The following is an 18,786-nucleotide window of genomic DNA, read 5'->3' on the forward strand; positions in this document are numbered from 1 at the left end:
CTTCATCCCTACAAACGTTGCATTTGGTTATTTTTCTATCAATAACTAGTTTACTGACACTACTTTTATTGTAAGTTGTTTAACTTGGAGTACTTTTCTAACAATGCTTTACTTTACATATGGCTGCAAAATCTTTAAATGTCAGTTTATTTAAAAGATAACATGCAAACCGTACTTACTAATTAATAGTCACATTTTAAACATGGCTAGACCTTTTCTACTGATGAAAAATGAAAAGGATTTAGTTAAATTTATCTGTGACAACTTTAACTGAATCAAATGAAAGTCATTTTACAAAAACCATGCAGCGTTTTGTTGTGATAGATAAGAATATGTATTTATTTATGACTTGTGACTAGAAAACACGTGCCATGTTTGCAACAGATAAATAAGCTTGTAACGAGAAACCTCTGCTGCCTAATTATAGAGGAGAAACAGCTCTGTGTCTCCCTCTAGCGGCAGCTATTGAGAATGTCATTGATTATCAAGCACAATAAGGAGCGCGGCAAGTAACGGGATTTTGTTCATATTAACACAACTTTTATCAAATTAACGACGAGTCATTGTCGACTTGCACATATTTGGACACTTGTTCACTTCGCCGTGGAGCTCGCTGGTAGTTTGTGTGGAAGAAACTGACTCAGCGTGACAACCGTGCGAGACTTTAGTTGTTGCTAAAAACACCGCAAAGTCGCTCTACATATGCGCAGCGGAGGCGCCTTTGTTTTTATTTGTCAGAAACAATCAAGACCAAAAAAAAACGTAACTTCCTTCCTTCCTGCTGATTCAACCACAGGTTTTGGACGCAGGTCTTGTGCAAAGAGGTAGTTGCAAAGGTAGAGATGGTGTTTGTTTCCTGTTCTCTCCACAAAAAAGACAGTCATCCTCAGCGTTACTTGACGTCTGACTCGTAGAGTGCCATGTTTACGCTGTCTGCACCTGAAATTTTGCACAAGAAATGGCATCAGCGAAAGCTTTACAAGAGTGGTGCCGCGTCACATGCGCCAATTACCCCACTGTGGAAATAAAGAACATGTCCACTTCATTCAGAAATGGACTCGCGTTTTGTGCCATCATCCACAAACACCGGCCTGACTTGATGTAAGTAGACCAGTAATAGTTTAGATATCCAGATATTCTCTCTTAACGTTAGAACGACAAACGCAGCATGCTTTGGACTCTTAACTCAGTAAACAATGTACTTGTCCCTCTCTGTAACGGGGCCCTCAGATCTGGACCTCTTTAGTTTGACATTCTGTCTAATCTGAGGACCTGCACGGCTGCTCTGTCTGGGACTAATCTGCTGTCCTGGACTTAATCTCTCTCTGTCTTTCATCTTAACCTTTTCTTGTCCAGTTTAATGGGATCAGCTGGTTTGTTCTTGTCTGTTACCTATCAGCTCGTACCTCAGAGCAATCTCATCCACAGTCTGATTATTTTTTCATTCATTTATCTTGTGCTGTGTTTTATGTCTCTCTGTTAAACTCTCACATACAAGGAGACCAATATTTTGTTTGTCATTGTTTCTCTTAATGATCTCTCCATTTTTCATCCTGATCCAGAGATTTCAGTTCCCTCTCCAAAGATAATGTTTATGAAAATAACAAACTGGTGAGTCTCAAGCTCGCATTGAACTTGACAGGCTGCTTCTTCTTTGCAACCATAAATCAAAGTGAAAAATAATTATCTCAGTATTTTGTTCATGTTTTGGGTGTTGCAGGCATTTGAGGTCGCAGAAACAAAACTGGGGATCCCGACATTGCTGGATGTAAAAGACATGGTCTCCTCCAAGGTGCCAGATTGCCTCAGCGTCATCACCTACCTCTCTCAGTACTACTACTTCTTCAACAAAAAGTCATGTGGTGTGTTTATTTAACCTTTAATATTTTCTATTTGGTTATATTTAATTCTAAACTCATCCATAGACTTGCAAAAACCTTTTTATGAGTTGGTTTCCAGCCTAAAACAAGTAAAGACAAAACAGAAAGTAAAAGCTAGCTGAAACGGTTTGACAGGAAACAGATTTGTCTCTGTCTGAAGAAAACCTGAGCAAGTTTAACTTACTGCAGCCGTCCCCTGGCTTTTTGCTGCATGACATTCTCCACCTTTCTTCTAATTCATTGTCTGCTCTCACCTGTATATAAACGAATTCATGAGAAACAGATTAAAAGTGTTATTGCACTACTACATCTTTACTAAACATATAGTTGTTTGCTGCTTTATTAAGGTTCAAAATATTGTCTATTTAAACCCCTTTTTTAGAATGACTTCTGTTCTGTCTTTATGGGTCTCTCTGTAGATTCAGTTCTTGGAATTGGAGAGAATTTGCAGATCTAGTTCATAATTCATTGGTCCATTAGTGGTAACAGGCCAAGCAGCCTAGATGCAATAATGCAGGCACAAACCATTAAACCATCACCACCAGATTTCCTTTCTCCAAACACAATATTGATCCATTGTTCTAATTTGGTTTCATCTGTCTCCAGCAAACTGCAGATTAATATCATCTAACATCTTATTTTTCTCAACAATTAAGACAATTCTACAGTTCAAAAACTTACTATCATTACTGGAAGTCTCATTAGCTAATTATCACACCCCCATCTGCAGATTAGCTTAAAGTTTAATCTCTTTTCCCTCCTATAATGTTGATTATATTTTTGATGCATTTTATTAAATTTACTTTTTGCATCATGTGAACAAAATTTTCATACATAAAACTCTTTGCATTTCTTCTCAGCAGGTCCCTCTAGATCGTGGTCACCACACGTTGCTGTCTTAAACAACATCACAAAGAATAATAAAACTCCTGATGGACAGAAACCTTTAAAGGTAATGACTCAGCCTGTTTTCCTCTCTCACCTAGCTCCGCTGCTGCGTTAATCATCTCAGTGTGCTGGTTTCGCTTCTTCTTTCAGAGTTCAACAGATCTGAAAACCAACAAAGAGGGTAATTTAGCAAACACAAAGACACAAGCGGTGTGTAATTTGTGTTTCAAGCCTGTCCACCTCATACAGAGGCATCTGGTTGATGGAAAGGTTTATCATCGTAGCTGCTTCAGGTAAGGATGCCTCTATTTATCTGCTTCTGCTTGTGTCTGAATACATCCAGGTTTTGCCTTCGTCTGTGTCAGAAAACTCTGCATTTCACACTGAAGAATGTGTTTATAATGTTCCACATTTTTAAGGTTCTCAGCCTTAAATCTAGAGAGGAGAGGAGTCTGTTTAGTTGTTTTTTCATTAATGATTTATGCATTTGGATTATAATCTCTAAGTTATTTAGACACTAGAGTGTGTTCATGCTTTTACAGCAGCTACTTTATTTTTTGTCTTTCAGGTGCAAATTGTGTGACTGCACCCTTTTACTGGGATCTTACACACAAGGAAGGGATTCTAGCTCCTTGATCTGTGCTTATCATGTAACAAACAGCAAAGCTGCTTGTCATGACATCAATCAGCAAATCAGATCTACTGATAATCGAACCAAAAGTGAGGTTCAGGCAGAGTTTTTCTCTCTGAGTGGAGCGGCTATCAGCAGCTTGCCTCGTTACGCTCAGACGACAGAGTCACAGGGCAGACTGGTCAATAAAACACAAACAGAGGGGAGCAGAAAGGTGGGAGACAGAGAAAAAGTGTTAGTTGGACTTCCTCATCCTCCCCAACCAAGTGTTAAACAGAGGACTTTGACACCAGCTGAAAAAACCAGACTTGCACCCTCTGTGGTTGACAGTAAAGTAAAGTTAAAGACAGCAAAGACCTCTGAGCTCTCATCATCCTGTGCACAAGGAGCAGAGAGAAGTGTTCGTCCTGTTCCAGCACCCAGGCGAAGCTTGGACGCCTCTGCAGTTCCTGTTCCTGCACCGAGGACCAAAACCTTCCAAACAATGAGTGGATCCACAGCTGCAAGTAAACAATGCAAACAGTTATAATTATTATCATTTTATATGTTCAAAACTGTCATGCCACTTCTATCCACATTTATTTGTAACGTTTCCTTCTTTCTCCTTGTTGTCTTACCAGACAAGCAAACGAAATCTACACCTGGTTCTTCTCATACGTAAGTGTATATAAACAGTTTGTCTAATCTCCGTGTTTGTCTTGATTTCATACATCAGCACATAATCAAAATTATCTGGTTGTTATTTGGATGTAAAATAAAATAGATTCACCTCAGATTAACAACACAAGATATTACACTGTGTCATTGTTTACTGAACAAACTGTAAACTAAGATGTGGATTAATTAAGAGGGCGAGTAGCAACCAGATGCTGATAATCATCAGTGTGAGTTCCTTTATGAGAGTTTTGGTAGTTTTCTGGTCTGCTGTGTGTTAGCACAAAGAAGAAAGACATCAGGAATGATCTCATGGAAGAAATTGTTGCTCCTCTTTAATCTGGGAAGTGTTATAAGGTCACTCGTAAACAATTTAGAGCCCATGATTCTACAGTAAGAAAGATTATTCACAAATGGTGAATAATTCAGGAAATTCAGGAAAGTTGTCAGTCTTGTCCAGCAAGTTTATCACAGGGTCAGATTTAAAAAAAGAGCTGCAGCGGAGACTCTACAGGCCGTAGTTAGCCTGTAGTTTGGCTGAAACTGGATCATGAAACAGGACAATGATCCCAAACACAGCAGCAGATCTACGACAGAAGCACTGAGAAAGAAAATAATCAAGGTAATGACATGACCCAGTCAAAGTCCAGACCTTAACCTAACGTCAATACTGTGATGGGCCCTCAAGAGACGTGTGTAAACAAATCTCTGTAAGCCTCAATAAAGGATTTTGTAAAGGAGAGTCGACCAAAATTCATCTACAGTGACGTAAGAGATAACATCAAACAGGTTTTAATACTTATTGTTTCACACAGTGCTTCCTCGTTTAGGCTAATTTTTTTGTTGAATAGATTTGACACAGTAGAATGTGTCATCTGAGATGGTTTGCGCTTCATTTTAAGACCCAGCAAGGACTGGATCATTTTGATTTAGATATTTTTTTCTGCAGATTGAACATTTTTCAGTCTTGATAAGTTGAATAAATCTACACAATTTCAGAAATTAGTGCAAGCTGGCAGTCCACAGTGTAGGAGATAACATAGTTATGACAAAAAATAGTCAAAAGTAGGAAAAAGTCAACATGACATAAAGGAATAACTTGCATACTGCACATTTTCTCCTGGATTTGCTGAAAACACACAAGCCTTTGACAGCATATCGTGTCTTTCTCCTTGTGGCAGCACCCTAACCAGGACAAGCCCTAAAGTGAAAACCAACCACCCCTGGATGACCATCGTGTACCCAGGACCCTGGACACAGCTGCCTCCAGCTGCAGCTCCTGTACCTGTTCCTCGATCCACTTCCGTCTCCGCCGTGCGGGTGTCATCAAATAGACCCAAAATGCCTCCTCCCAATCCATTTGAAGAGGAGGAGGTTGAGGACACTCAGGAGGAGGCTGCTGAACCTGAGTCTGCCAACCAGAGTAAACCTTCAGGGCCTGCTGTCCATTCAGAGAACAGTGGGGACACTCATGCTGTGGTTTGTTCAAGGGATGCCAAAAATCCTTTTGAATCTGAGCAGGAAGCACTTTTCAGAGAGGGAGGTAAGGATGCAGCAGCTGCCCCCGTGAAAGACGTTTCTGTAGTTACAAGCATGGCAGGGACGTTGGATGGACTATCCAGAGACAGTAATCGGACTAAATCATCACATGTGACAGCAGCAGATCTGAGCTCCACTTCAGCAGATTGTCACATTTTACCCAGAAGTCTTTCTGTTCCAGCGATCACATCTGATCACTCTCAGACTAACTGTGAGCCTGTCAGGCTAAAGGATCCGTCTGCTGCATCATGTCAGAGTAAGGTATGACCACAAGCTATAAGGTATATCAAACATGGGTGTTTACATGATGTAGCTCCATAGATTCATAAGCAGTGATTCTTGTTATTTTGTGTAGACCTGCAGCAATCCATATTTTTCTTATGGTGTTTTTCTGTTTTTAGCCAGCATGTAAAGAAAATCCTTTTGACCAGAAACCTGAAATGTCCAAATCACAGACATTTCAGAACCACTCATCCAGTCGAGGCCCTGCTCCTGGCTATGGCTTTCCCCTCATCAAAAGGAAGGTATAGTGGCTGAGTTTGTTACAAACCCCGCTATCATCCTAAAAAGCATAAATCTGCCTAATCTGTTATGTTTAACCTTGATTAAAAAAAGACTATACTCATCGTCAAAGTTCAGTCATTACAGATTGTTCTGCATGATGATGATTTACAAGAGCAAGATTGTTTCTTTTTGAATGATTATATTCAGCCTGAGTTTTTAGGATGCATTTATGTTGCTTAACAGGTGCAGACAGATCTGGATGTTTCCTCGAAAGACCTGCAGGTGCAGGTGAGAGACCTGGGAAGACATCTGGAGGCACTGGAACAACGAGGAGTCGAACTGGAGAGGAATCTCAGAGACTGTAAAAAGGGTACAACTCGCTCTTCCTTCTAGAGAAGCTTTAGGACAGAATCCATGTTATTGTGGTGGATTTTATAGGAATGTAAACAATGTTCTGTTTCGACTGTCCCCCTTTTTTATTTTAGGTAAAGGAGAGGAGCAAATGCTAACAGAGTGGATCTCTCTTATCCATGAGCGTCAAATTCTGTCATGCAAAGACATAGAACTGGTCTATCTGTAAGTAGACTAGTCAAAGGTTTGGTTCTGATAACACTAATGTTACTTTCTGTATGCTATTAAACAGCTTTTCTGAGCATTGGGAAGAAGCATTTTTTATGTATCATGTATTTTCTCAGGACAAAACAGCAAAAGTTAGAGGATAGACAAGCAGATGTGGAGTATGAGCTCAGATGTCTCCTCAATAAACCAGGTCAGTGTGTCACAGTGTGGCTCTCTTTGTCAGCGAAAGCCTCTCTGAGTAAGGTTTTTTGTTCTTTTTCTCATTTTCAGGGAGTGAGTGGCGTCAGGAGGATCGAAATCAGGAGCAGCAGCTGATGGATGAGCTGGTTGCCATCATTGAACAGAGGAACCAGATTGTCAGCAGCTTGGATCAGGACAGAGAGAGGTAAATCCCAACAAATAAATAAACTCTGCTTTCAAATTCATTGATGAAATGTCAAATGCAGCTTTATTTTCTCATTAGGGAAAGAGAAGAAGATGTGCTTTGGGAAGGCAAGATGAAGAACAAAGGTAAGAAATGAACTTCGGTTACTCTGCACCTTGTTTCAGAGTAGGCAGCACAGATTTAATGGAGATTCCTTTGAAGGAATTTGCTGCTATTAATTATGATCTTCCCTTTTTCCCTTAGACTTCCAGAGGGATGGAAATAATGAGCTCAAGAAATCAAAAGGAAAATTCAAGCCTTCAAAAGTGTTTAAAATCCTGAACCCTAAAAGAGAAAACAGTAAAGACTCTGAGAAAAAGAGCTGAAAAACTCTTTGCCCACCTCAAGTTTTTTATTAAATTTTTTTTTTATGAATCTATATGATTTTATTATCCTAAATATTAGAACCGCTTGCTACAGATGTTGGGTCTGAGTTACAGCTTGGGCAAGTTTTGAGGTTCGAAACGGCTGTTTCATTGTTTAAACGCTGCAAGTTTGTTGGTAAGGATAGATACAGGGTGCACTGATCAGCTCATAAAGTTTAAAAATCCATGGCTCAAAAATTTCCCTAAACACACATATCCCCGTTAACGTTTGAATTTATTGTATTACATAATTTATATTGATATGTTTCAAGCCTCTGGTGTTTCAGTGTAGCTGAATCTTGCCTTTAAATTTTGCTCCAGCATCTTTTATTTTAAAAAGACCAAATCTTAATACACTGCACATGAATAAAAGTTGTGTATGGAAATACAAGTGCCTGTTAACTTAATTGGAAGTATGACCAGAAGATATCACTCTGAAATGGTTCCTTTTCCCAGTAGATTACTTGCATTAATTCTTTTATTTGTATTGGACATGTGATTGGTTGGTAGAGCATCCGTCTCCATTGTGGGAGACCAGGGTTCGAATTCCCCAGGGAACGAATATTAACACCTTCTAGTTGTGTCCTCAGGCAAGACCCTTAATGCCACATAACCACTGTAAGTCGCTTTGATGAAAGTGTGAGCTAATGACTCTAATGTAAAATTTTAAGAAATGCTATCTTTGCATATGCTAATTTGGCTATTATATGTACTGGGTTGCTTTGAGTTGGATATTTAACATCAAAATCCAATAGAGATTCCTAGTTCAGTAATTTGTTTACTTTTGTATATGTTTGGTTTGAATTTATTAAAAATGAATTATTTTTGTAGGAAATAGTTTTTTTGTAACATGTAAAACATAATTGAATTTTGTTTACTATTTGGGGTGTTTTGCACCTGAACTGTGAGCGGCTTAAACAGTGGGACACCACATGCAAAAAAATATTTTAAAATTTTGGAAATATTATACCTAAGTGCACATTTATGTCTATTTTTCAACTAATTTTCTCTCTCTCTCTCTTTTTTTTTTTTTTTTTTTTTTTTTTACCATCAAATCAATGTAGGTTAGGCAAGAAAAGCTAAGATAACATAGTTAAAATGCCAGAAATAAAGTTCCAGGAAAAAAAAGTATTAAAACATCAAGTTCTAAAATGTAAGCTTAAAAGAAAAAGATCCAGATTTGGACTTAAAATAAATTAAATAAAAAATAAAAACTATTGAAATGCAGCAGAGAACAAATGGTCTTTAACTTGGATTTAAATAAACGGAGTGTTTTGGTTGATCTGAGTCTATAAGTATATTTAGTAAGATTCCCAAATGGCACATTTGACCATAGCATTTAATAATCCTGATAGAAACTACTTGTTCTATTATCACAGGGCAGTTTCATGATGATACATTTTAGATTAAATAGCCTTAATTCACCTGTCATATCTCCAGCTTAACTAAGTTTTTATTTTAGTCAACTGCACTAGATTGTCAAGTTCAAGTTATAGTTAAATGTGACTTTTTGAATGTATTGTGGACTCTCCTAAGTAACATGCATATTTTGGCTGCAAAACTAGCATTTTGTAAGAAATGACATTCATTTATTTTATAAAATAGAAACTGCATTGATTTTTTTTGTAATGGCCATTGTAGGAGAAAGGAATAACATCGTGGAGAGGCAAAAGGTGAGACAAAAACACCTTAAACATGTTTAGAAGTACAAACTCTCTATTCTGTTAGAACTACAATTTCTTTATTCTGTTGATTCTTGGTTTGTTTCTTTTGTTTTTTGTTTTTTATTTGCCAATGAAATAGGCCATTACTGTAAAAATAACCTTTGATAACCTTTTTAGAGATCCTCATTACATAAATCAGTTTTGTCCTTTATTGTTAAATGTTAGAATATTCCGTTTAACCAAAGGACTGTTGTGCTGTGTGGAATTGCAAGCTCTATGTCCAACCCTCCTCCTTCATCCGGGCTTGGGACCTGCAAAGTGACACAAAAGAGACACTTTAGCAGAGTTTTTTTTTTTTTTTTTTCCTTTTTCTTTTTTGGTTAATTTTTTTATCTTTACTTTTCTTACTTTTAGTTTAGTTTATATCCTTATGCTCCACTTAGATTTCAGTTGTATTAAAATTGAATTTTGAAAATTTGAAATTTGAATTATTGTTCAAACTATTTTCATTTGTATATGCTGATGTTAATGTTTTTGTGAAGTACATGTGAAAATGTACATTGAGTACATACCAATGTGACTAACGTACATGTTAACTGTTTCAATAATAGATCTGTTGAAAGGCAATCTAGTCTTAAATTGTATGAAATCTCAAATTTCAGTCATTTTAAAGATATACTAAGTATAGATTTTCTGGTGAAACTTGCTTAAGCTGGGTTACATTTCTGTTAACAGTGCAACGCTGCAGTATTTACATGTTGCTCTTACTATTAAACTGCTTTTGACACTGTCGATAGTCAAGGGATCGCTGCGTTTTGTGCTTGTTGGCTGGAGTCGACTTTTTCCTTTTCTAATGTTAGTAGAATCCCATCAGGTGAAGCTGCTGTTGACCTCTTCTTATTTTCACTGTCAGAATTATGGTTGTCAACAAATTATATTTATGGTAAACTGGCATCTAGATTATTTGCTGACAAAATGACACAATGGTGATTAACATGATCTTGTGAGATGAATGATGGAGTCATGCTGTGATTGTTGTATCAAGTCTTTTGATGAGAGCCAGTGAGAGAAATCCTGGTCTGGTAGCTTACAGCTGTGTGTGGATATCTGTCTGTATTGGATATTGAGCTTTGGTGATTAATTAGGGATCTGAGGATTGTAAGGGATCCTAATATAAAAAAAATATTTGTTTTGCAGCTGCAGAGGTGCCTGCAATGCGATGCAAAGTTTTAGTCGTGGGTCAGCTGTTTGGTGGGAGAAAGCATTGTGTCTTTCATCTATTTGCTGTACAGCATGTAAAGCACTCAAATATCCTTGAAAAAAAATGCCAATCGGCTTGAAAAACATTTCGTTGCAATTCATTTCAGCACAATATGATAGATCAATGTTCACAAAAGAGAATAAATTGTCTGAGTTGTATGTGAGAATAGATTCCTGACAGAGAACAGCTGTTGTCATTTTCTCTGTTTGAAACAGTATCTGCCTGGATGCGAACAGCCTTTCCAGGCTTTTCATCATCTATAAATGACGAAATGACGTCTGATGATGAACCTGTATGTTCTGTCTGGATGCAAACAGCCTTTCCAGGCTTTTCATCATCTATAAATGACGAAATGACGTCTGATGATGAACCTGTATGTTCTGTCTGGATGCGAACAGCCTTTCCAGGCTTTTCATCATCTATAAATGACGAAATGACGTCTGATGATGAACCTGTATGTTCTGTCTGGATGCAAACAGCCTTTCCAGGCTTTTCACCATCTATAAATGACGAAATGACGTCTGATGATGAACCTGTATGTTCTGTCTGGATGCGAACAGCCTTTCCAGGCTTTTCACCATCTATAAATGACGAAATGACGTCTGATGATGAACCTGTGTGTTCTGTCTGGATGCCAACAGCCTTTCCAGGCTTTTTACCATCTTTAAATGACGAAATGACGTCTGATGATGAACCTGTATGTTCTGTCTGGATGCAAACAGCCTTTCCAGGCTTTTCACCATCTATAAATGACGAAATGACGTCTGATGATGAACCTGTATGTTCTGTCTGGATGCGAACAGCCTTTCCAGGCTTTTCACCATCTATAAATGACGAAATGACGTCTGATGATGAACCTGTGTGTTCTGTCTGGATGCCAACAGCCTTTCCAGGCTTTTCACCATCTATAAATGACGAAATGACGTCTGATGATGAACCTGTATGTTCTGTCTGGATGCGAACAGCCTTTCCAGGCTTTTCACCATCTATAAATTACGAAATGACATCTGATGATGAACCTGTATGTTCTGTCTGGATGCGAACAGCCTTTCCAGGCTTTTCATCATCTATAAATTACGAAATGACATCTGATGATGAACCTGTATGTTCTGTCTGGATGCGAACAGCCTTTCCAGGCTTTTCACCATCTATAAATGACGAAATGACGTCTGATGATGAACCTGTATGTTCTGTCTGGATGCGAGCAGCCTTTCCAGGCTTTTTACTTTCTTTAAATGACAAAATGGTGTCTCATGATGAACCTGTATGTTCTGTCTGGATGCGAACAGCCTTTCCAGGCTTTTTACCATCTTTAAATGACGAAATGACGTCTGATGATGAACTTGTATGTTCTGTCTGGATGCCAACAGCCTTTTTAGGCTTTTTACCATCTTTAAATGACGAAATGACGTCTGATGATGAACCTGTATGTTCTGTCTGGATGCCAACAGCCTTTTTAGGCTTTTTACCATCTTTAAATGACGAAATGACGTCTGATGATGAACTTGTATGTTCTGTCTGGATGCGAGCAGCCTTTCCAGGCTTTTCACCATCTTTAAATGACAAAATGCTGTATTTAGTAGGAATGAATACTGTCATTTTCTCTGAAGAGTTGTTTTTCACGCTTGGTTTTTCGTTTTGCTGAATTTGTTCACAGACAAATAAGCTCTGATAGAATGTTCCTCGGATATACACCTTCTACACGTCAACTGTCCTTTGATCCTAAAGAATGATTGGCTTGACGGCATGAATTTTCCTTAGAGAGTTTATTAAAAATGTGTTTGTTTTACGTTTGAGGATTTCCATTTTACAGAAAACCGGTCATTCCTTGATTGTTCCTAACACAGAGGCTGGTTGCCCTGGAGCGAACATCCAACCTAAAACTGATTTTCTGCATGAATCTGTAAACTCCTTCAGCTTTAGTCTAAAGGACTTTTTATAATGAAGCTATAAGTTCATTGTAGTGTTAGTTTTTTTTCCTTCTGGAGGAGAAATGAAGTTGTTGGGGCTCTGTAACGTTCATGCAGACATGGATGCCAAGACATTTAACACACTTTTCACAGTAATATCATATAAAGATTTAAGATTTGTTTGGTACAAAATTTCACATTTAAATGTATTTAGTTTGAACCCAGAGGCAGAATGCATCTATTAATGAAATCACATATTCATTGTGATTTTTGTCTTTTAAGAATAAAGCTGTATTTGGGTCAGACTGATTCCTTTCCAAAAGTAGGTAAACCTTTCATTACCAGGTTATCTAAGATTAGGGTTACAAAATTCTGGGAATTTTCAAAGTTGGAAACTTTCTATGGGAATTAACTGGAGATGTACAAATTTATTCACTTGATGGGGCATTGAAAAGGTATTTTTTGTTTTTCCTTTATTTCTAATATCATATTGTAGAAAGTGGGTGCCAGCGTTGTCCAGAAGTCTTTGTAGAATTTCGCTGTATAACCATCTGGACCTGGACCATCTGGACATGGGGCTTTATTGTTGGGCACATGCTGGAGAGCTTCATGGAGTTCACAGACTGAAAGAGGTGAATCCAAGGCCATTTTATTTTCATGTTTTCATTCTGGAAGATTGATGCTACTAAGCTTCCACTCTTTGAGCTACCTAGAAAGGGTATCATGTTCCACATCGATAGGATCGTGGTTCAGAGATAAAATTTTTTTTAAAGAACATAAATAAATGAATAATAAATCCTGATGATAAATAGATAACAGGCTGGTTTAGTAAATGTAGTTTCCAGTTCAGCCACATGACCTTCAGAATATTAAGAACAGGTTTTAAAGTAGAAATCTTAAAAGACGAGCATGTCTCTGACACCAGAACCGTCTCGGACCATGGAGCTGTAAATGGACCTGTACACGTTTAAAACCTGCAGAGCTGACAGACAGAGCTGGGGGTCCTCCTTCCCTATATATGACTCCCTATATTTTGCTCTGAAGGCTCTTCTCTTAATTCGGATGTGGGTTTTGGTTTAGTCTCACACTGGTGCTGTCTTTGTGTTGTAAAGTTTCGTGAAACAAGATGAGATGTTGTTTCAATCATTTGGAGGTGAGAGGTGTCTGTGAGCAGAATCATTCTTTAATTACTGGATCTGAGAAGACGTCAGATTTAATCATCAAATTGGGTCAATATTCAAAATCACAGTTTACTTAGAAACTGATTCAATATATTATTTATCATACCTGATACAGTTTCTGAGACCTGCCTAATCACCATACAGTAAAAACTTTCTTTGCTCAAAACTTTGTTAAATACAATCTGATAAAGTGTCTTCTGCCCCCTGGTGGACACTTTTTGCACAACCATAATTCTGACAACACCATAAAATGTGGATAATATAAAGTTAAAGTGAATATACATTAATTTCATTTAAAGAAATGTATTGTATCAGGAGGAATTGGATGTCTGCTTCTATATAATTCAATTCAAACAACTTATTTATCCCTGATGGACATTTTTGTTTGCAGTCTCTCCATAAAAAGATAAAAATCTAAAAAACAATAACAAGCCCACAAGCAGAATTCAAACCCATTCAGGACACGTTGGCCACAGATCAGAAACAGAAACAATTAGCACATCATCAACAGAAGAGCATCAATACCCAGAAAAGTGATAAATAGAAAACAATAAATTCATTAAGTTAACCACAATTCCTAAATGTTCATAGAAAATATTGTTTGAAATAAATAAATTATCTTTTTGTCTTTTGAGTTATTTTTGGCTGTAAATACACATTTTTAATATAAATAATATAAGTAAAGTTCATGTAAATGCTGCAGAGCACTGTGTTGTAGAAATTGGAGCAGTTTGGTGTGTAGATCTCAACATCTACAGTGTAGAATATTATCAGAAGATTCAGAGAATCAGGAGGAATCTCTGTGTGCATGGAACAAAGCTGGATGCTGGTGATCTTCTGCATTAAAATCAGACATGATTCTCTACTGGAAACCACTGCATGGACTCAGGAAGACTTCCAGAAATCCCTGTCTGTGAACACAGTTCACCCTGAAATCCACAAATGCAGGTTAAAGCTCCATTGTGCAAAGAATAAGACAGATGTGAACAGGAGATCCAGAACCAGTGCCGTCTTCTCTGGACCAAAGCTCATTTAAAATGCTCTGAGGCAAAGTGGAAACCTGGATGAACATGTGAACTAGTTTCTGGAGAGCATGGACGACGTGTCCTGCAGACTGAAGAGGAGAGAGAGCATCCAGTTTGTTATCTACATTTACAGAAAAACATTATCATAAGTGATTTTTGGAAATTTGCTCCAACAAATATGTTTAAATAATTATGTTGAAATTTATTCTCCAGTAAATGTTGCTGAGTCATGTTTTGTATTAAAGCTGCTGTCAAAATGATCTCAGTAACACTGACATTAATGTTCATTCTATTGTATGTTCTGATATAAGCAGGTTAAGATAATCTTGTTATCTTATTTTCCCGTGCTGTATTCACTTTCATACTTTCTCACCACCATCAGTTGATAATTAAGGCCCCCCAAAAAGCCAAAAGCCAGTCCGACAAGGCACACAGATCTTGTGAAATTATTATTATTGTGAAATTCCCTCTGTCTTGTCTTATTATCCCTTCATTTTTGTTGTTGAGTTGGTTCCTGTTTTATTTTGAAGTTTCTGTTGGTACTTTGAAGACCTATTTATATACATTTTTTAAATATTTTGTTACTCCTGAGTGACGTATTTTATGATTAAACCTGGACAAAATGAGTCAAAATGAGTCTTATACCTTGCTGCCGTGTATGCAACAAAATTTTGGTTGGTTCCACCAAATCTCACTCCAAGGATTATTAAAAAGTTGGCAGCCCTGTTTATACTTGTGGTAGATTTAAATAAAAAAAATATGTTCATGTGCATGAACATGTAAAGAATTGTTTTTGACCATTTTAAAACTTATTTTTTTATTACTTGTATTTTAAAATTCTTTTTTTGCTCGTTGCCTCAAGGCAACACTGTGCAGTTAAGGCACTTTGTTTAGACGTCAATCTACAGTGAACATGTGCTGCAAAGTAATGACCATAGTGATTTTTTTTTACTTTCCCACTGACAAACACTTACAGGAGGTAGACTTAAAAACATTTTGGAAGCATAATGTTCATGATCAAGGAATTAGGCAGAGAATAGATTATGTGTAAACATGTCCATCATGACTGCCTCACATGTTTAGCCTTTTTTAGGCTTATTTTTGCACGTCTTCAGAAATCTGTGCTGTTTTCACAACTTCCATCATGAAAGCAACTAGTAGAGGGAGTGTATGGACAAAATTAATTGGTTGTAAGGTCACAGAGTTGACAGCAGTAAAAATTATAGAAACTTCCCATATTCCGCAAATCAATTTATTAGAAACCAACTGACATAAAAAAAATTAATAAAAAATTCTACATGAGTAATTATTTACACATGGGGCCGTATTCCTAAAGATTCTCAGCACAGAGCTGCTCCTTGAGGCAAGATCCTAAGAAAACTCTAGAATCACAATGTTTTCCAAGAATATCCCCTAAAAGTGAAGCGTAGATGTGTAAATGGGTAAAATAAATAAATATGTAAATAAATAGAAATAAATCTAAAAATATATTTGAAAAAATGTATATATAAAATTAAGCTCATTTATACAGTTTTATAAATGAAAGGAAATTAGATCAAATGTTTTTATGTAATATTACTGAAAAATGGAATGGAAAATAAATAACCTAAATAAAAATAAATGAAATAAAGTATGTCGTTAGAGGAAAGATTTAAACTTGACTTATTTTGTCAGATTACTTCTCATGTTTTCTAAAAAGGATGGTTTATTAAATTAAACACCTGAAAGACGTACTTGTACTTCTTTTGTAATTATCAGCTACTGTTAGTCTGTCAAACAGGAACGACCCGGAACCTGAGGACCACACCAGAAAACTGAACCAGAACTACTCAACCCGAACGCGTGTGTGAAACAAAAGGTGAAGGAGATACAAACAGATTAAAAAAACGAACCGATGTTAAAGAGCCGTATAGTTAATTACCTGCTGTCACAGAGGTGGGGAACCTAGAGAGATTATGGAAGATACCTGTGTGGGTGGCTGGAGCGCGAGGGAAAAAACACCGTTTTTGTGCGAGATGCTAGCACGACAGACTGAGTAGAAGTTAACTAACGCCAGAAGGTGGCAGTAAAGGAACGCTTCGGATTCAGGCTATCTTAAAATCCTTAAATGAAGAAGAAGTAGGAAGAAAGCGGAGACGGAACGATAGCTGAGGACTCCAATTCAATACCCGGAAAATTTTCCAACGTACCAAAGTACCGGAAATGTAGAGTACGAAGAGCTCGTGTAGGTACATGTTGACAACAGATAGTGCAGCTGAAAACTATTCAGTTATAAGGATTTACTCAGGAAATACACAATCTTGAAATAAAGACATGTCTGACAACGAAGACAAGTAAGTATTGATACAGTGCTGAAAGGCTTTATTAGGCTGCTTGCTCTCAAAAAGCCAACATGAGCTACTGTTGGCGCTAACTAGCGTTTAGCCAGTTAGCAGGCATGTCTGTTCAGTATATTAAACAGCATCTCTGATCTTTGATGACAAGTTTGTTTTAAATGTGCAGTTTCGACGATGGAGATTTTGATGACGCCGAGGAGGATGAAGGATTAGATGATCTTGAAAACGTGGAAGATGTACGTTTTGCTTTGCAGATGACATAGAGATTACATTTAGCTACTTTTTAAGCTAATCTCATCCTTTGGTAAAAACCCTTCGTGTTTTGCCCTGGTTTAGGATGATCAGGAGAATGTGCAGATCTTACCTGCAGGAGAGGGTCAGCAAGCAAACCAGAAGAGGATCACGACACCGTACATGACCAAATATGAGAGAGCCAGAGTGTTGGGGACGCGAGCTCTCCAGATAGCGTGAGTGTTTACACGTGGATGAACATGATAGTGTAACTTCTGGCTCATTTAGCCCTCTTTTATACATATGTCTTTAACTTTATGTTCAGTGAGTTACTGAAAACACCATCTCTTAAAGTACATTTAATCATCCTTTTTTGGTAATTTTTTTAGATGCCATTTGACTCGTTCATCTTAAATCCAAGCTTATCATAGTAGAGTTTAAGAAACAATTAGTTTTACCTAATATAAACATGTATGGATTCATAGTACATATTGGCTGAACTCACTGTGAAACATCTTTATAGCTTTTATTTATATTTGTTTATTTTTCCAACAGTATGTGTGCTCCCGTGATGGTGGAGTTGGAGGGAGAAACAGATCCACTGCAGATAGCAATGAAAGAACTTAAGTAAGTCATTATGTTAGTTGTTATTGCTGCTTTATAGATTTATGTGGTCTTTGTTGTTTGATCATTATTTGAGGAACAAATCAACACAATTGTGTTTTACTGTCAATGTATTTATGTTTGCCAATAGGAGCAGAAAGATTCCTATCATCATCCGGAGGTACCTTCCTGATGGAAGTTATGAGGATTGGGGCTGTGATGAGCTCATTATCACTGATTAATCAACCCCTCCAGTCTCTACTGACATAACCGTCTGTGGGTTTACTCATGAAACATTTAAGTAGCACTGTATTACATTTATCACTTGTGAGCTTGTCAGATTTCAGATGATACTGAGTACCATAAATTTTACTCATTTTAAAACTACACTATCCATACGAGCAGCTAGAGGGAAATGTAGCTTAGACAGATTCTTTTTATTTAAATAACATACACCTATGTTGTAAGTATTCCCATTTTTGTTTGTGAAAATTAGTGATTAGTGTAAAATAACTTTTATTCTTATTAATAAACTCTTTTGTACAAGTTGGTGTTTTTAATGTCTCAAATTTTTATTAGTCTACCTATAAACTGTCAAACAGGTTTGCAATGAGCATGAAATTACACTCAAAGTATCTGTGCCACAGTTATATGATAGTATAATTTGTCTGTTAACAAGCTGAAAAATAATAGAGTAAAAACTGCAACACAGTTCAAAAGCCTCTTGTTAACTGACTAGAAAGCTTAGAGTGCATCATTCATACAGATTTGCCTTTACTAATGTTCAGTAAGTGTTTCCTTCAGAATAACTACCCATCTACTGCTCTGTATTGCTAATCCAGCTTTGGTGTAGGAATTGTTAGCTATGATTTTTTCTGTTTCCACTTGAAACAATTTCACAATTTAAATGCACAGTTTTGTCAAGCTATGGTTTGAGAATAAAGGGTTGCAAAAACACTCAGAAGACATTTTACATTACTTGAATGTTGGTTTTTCTCAGATGACACTGGAAAGTCTGGGTTTAATATAAGTAAATTTGTAAATTTCTGACTAAAGGAACAGAAAAATGTGGGACTGAGTGGTTTAAATGTGTAATTATATACATGTATGT

General features: G+C 37.1%; 2 protein-coding genes across 4 annotated transcripts; both read left to right on the plus strand.

The window, feature by feature from the left end:
• Window positions 1–484: 484 nt before the first annotated feature.
• On the plus strand, window positions 485–8,499 carry LOC121651161 (MICAL-like protein 1). 3 transcript variants are annotated; one of them, XM_042003131.1, is made up of 16 exons: window positions 485–1,101; window positions 1,563–1,611; window positions 1,721–1,862; window positions 2,741–2,832; window positions 2,919–3,061; window positions 3,337–3,905; window positions 4,020–4,056; window positions 5,235–5,489; window positions 5,544–5,853; window positions 5,994–6,116; window positions 6,340–6,466; window positions 6,582–6,672; window positions 6,792–6,865; window positions 6,946–7,060; window positions 7,139–7,185; window positions 7,304–8,499. In XM_042003131.1, the coding sequence occupies exons 1-16, from the start codon at window positions 959–961 to the stop codon at window positions 7,423–7,425; spliced, it is 2,439 nt and encodes an 812-aa protein (XP_041859065.1). In that variant the 5' UTR covers window positions 485–958; the 3' UTR covers window positions 7,426–8,499. The 3 variants fall into 3 exon arrangements, with proteins under 3 accessions (XP_041859065.1, XP_041859045.1, XP_041859054.1); XM_042003111.1 differs by having other exon boundaries at window positions 5,235–5,853; XM_042003120.1 differs by having other exon boundaries at window positions 2,744–2,832; window positions 5,235–5,853.
• An 8,178-nt stretch (window positions 8,500–16,677) lies between these two features.
• polr2f (RNA polymerase II, I and III subunit F) lies at window positions 16,678–18,221 on the plus strand. The gene is made up of 5 exons (XM_041995255.1): window positions 16,678–16,838; window positions 17,008–17,077; window positions 17,178–17,308; window positions 17,628–17,699; window positions 17,827–18,221. The coding sequence occupies exons 1-5, from the start codon at window positions 16,819–16,821 to the stop codon at window positions 17,915–17,917; spliced, it is 384 nt and encodes a 127-aa protein (XP_041851189.1). The 5' UTR covers window positions 16,678–16,818; the 3' UTR covers window positions 17,918–18,221.
• Window positions 18,222–18,786: the final 565 nt, after the last annotated feature.

This window comes from Melanotaenia boesemani, chromosome 2, assembly GCF_017639745.1.
Source record: "Melanotaenia boesemani isolate fMelBoe1 chromosome 2, fMelBoe1.pri, whole genome shotgun sequence".
Lineage (NCBI taxonomy): Eukaryota > Metazoa > Chordata > Actinopteri > Atheriniformes > Melanotaeniidae > Melanotaenia > Melanotaenia boesemani.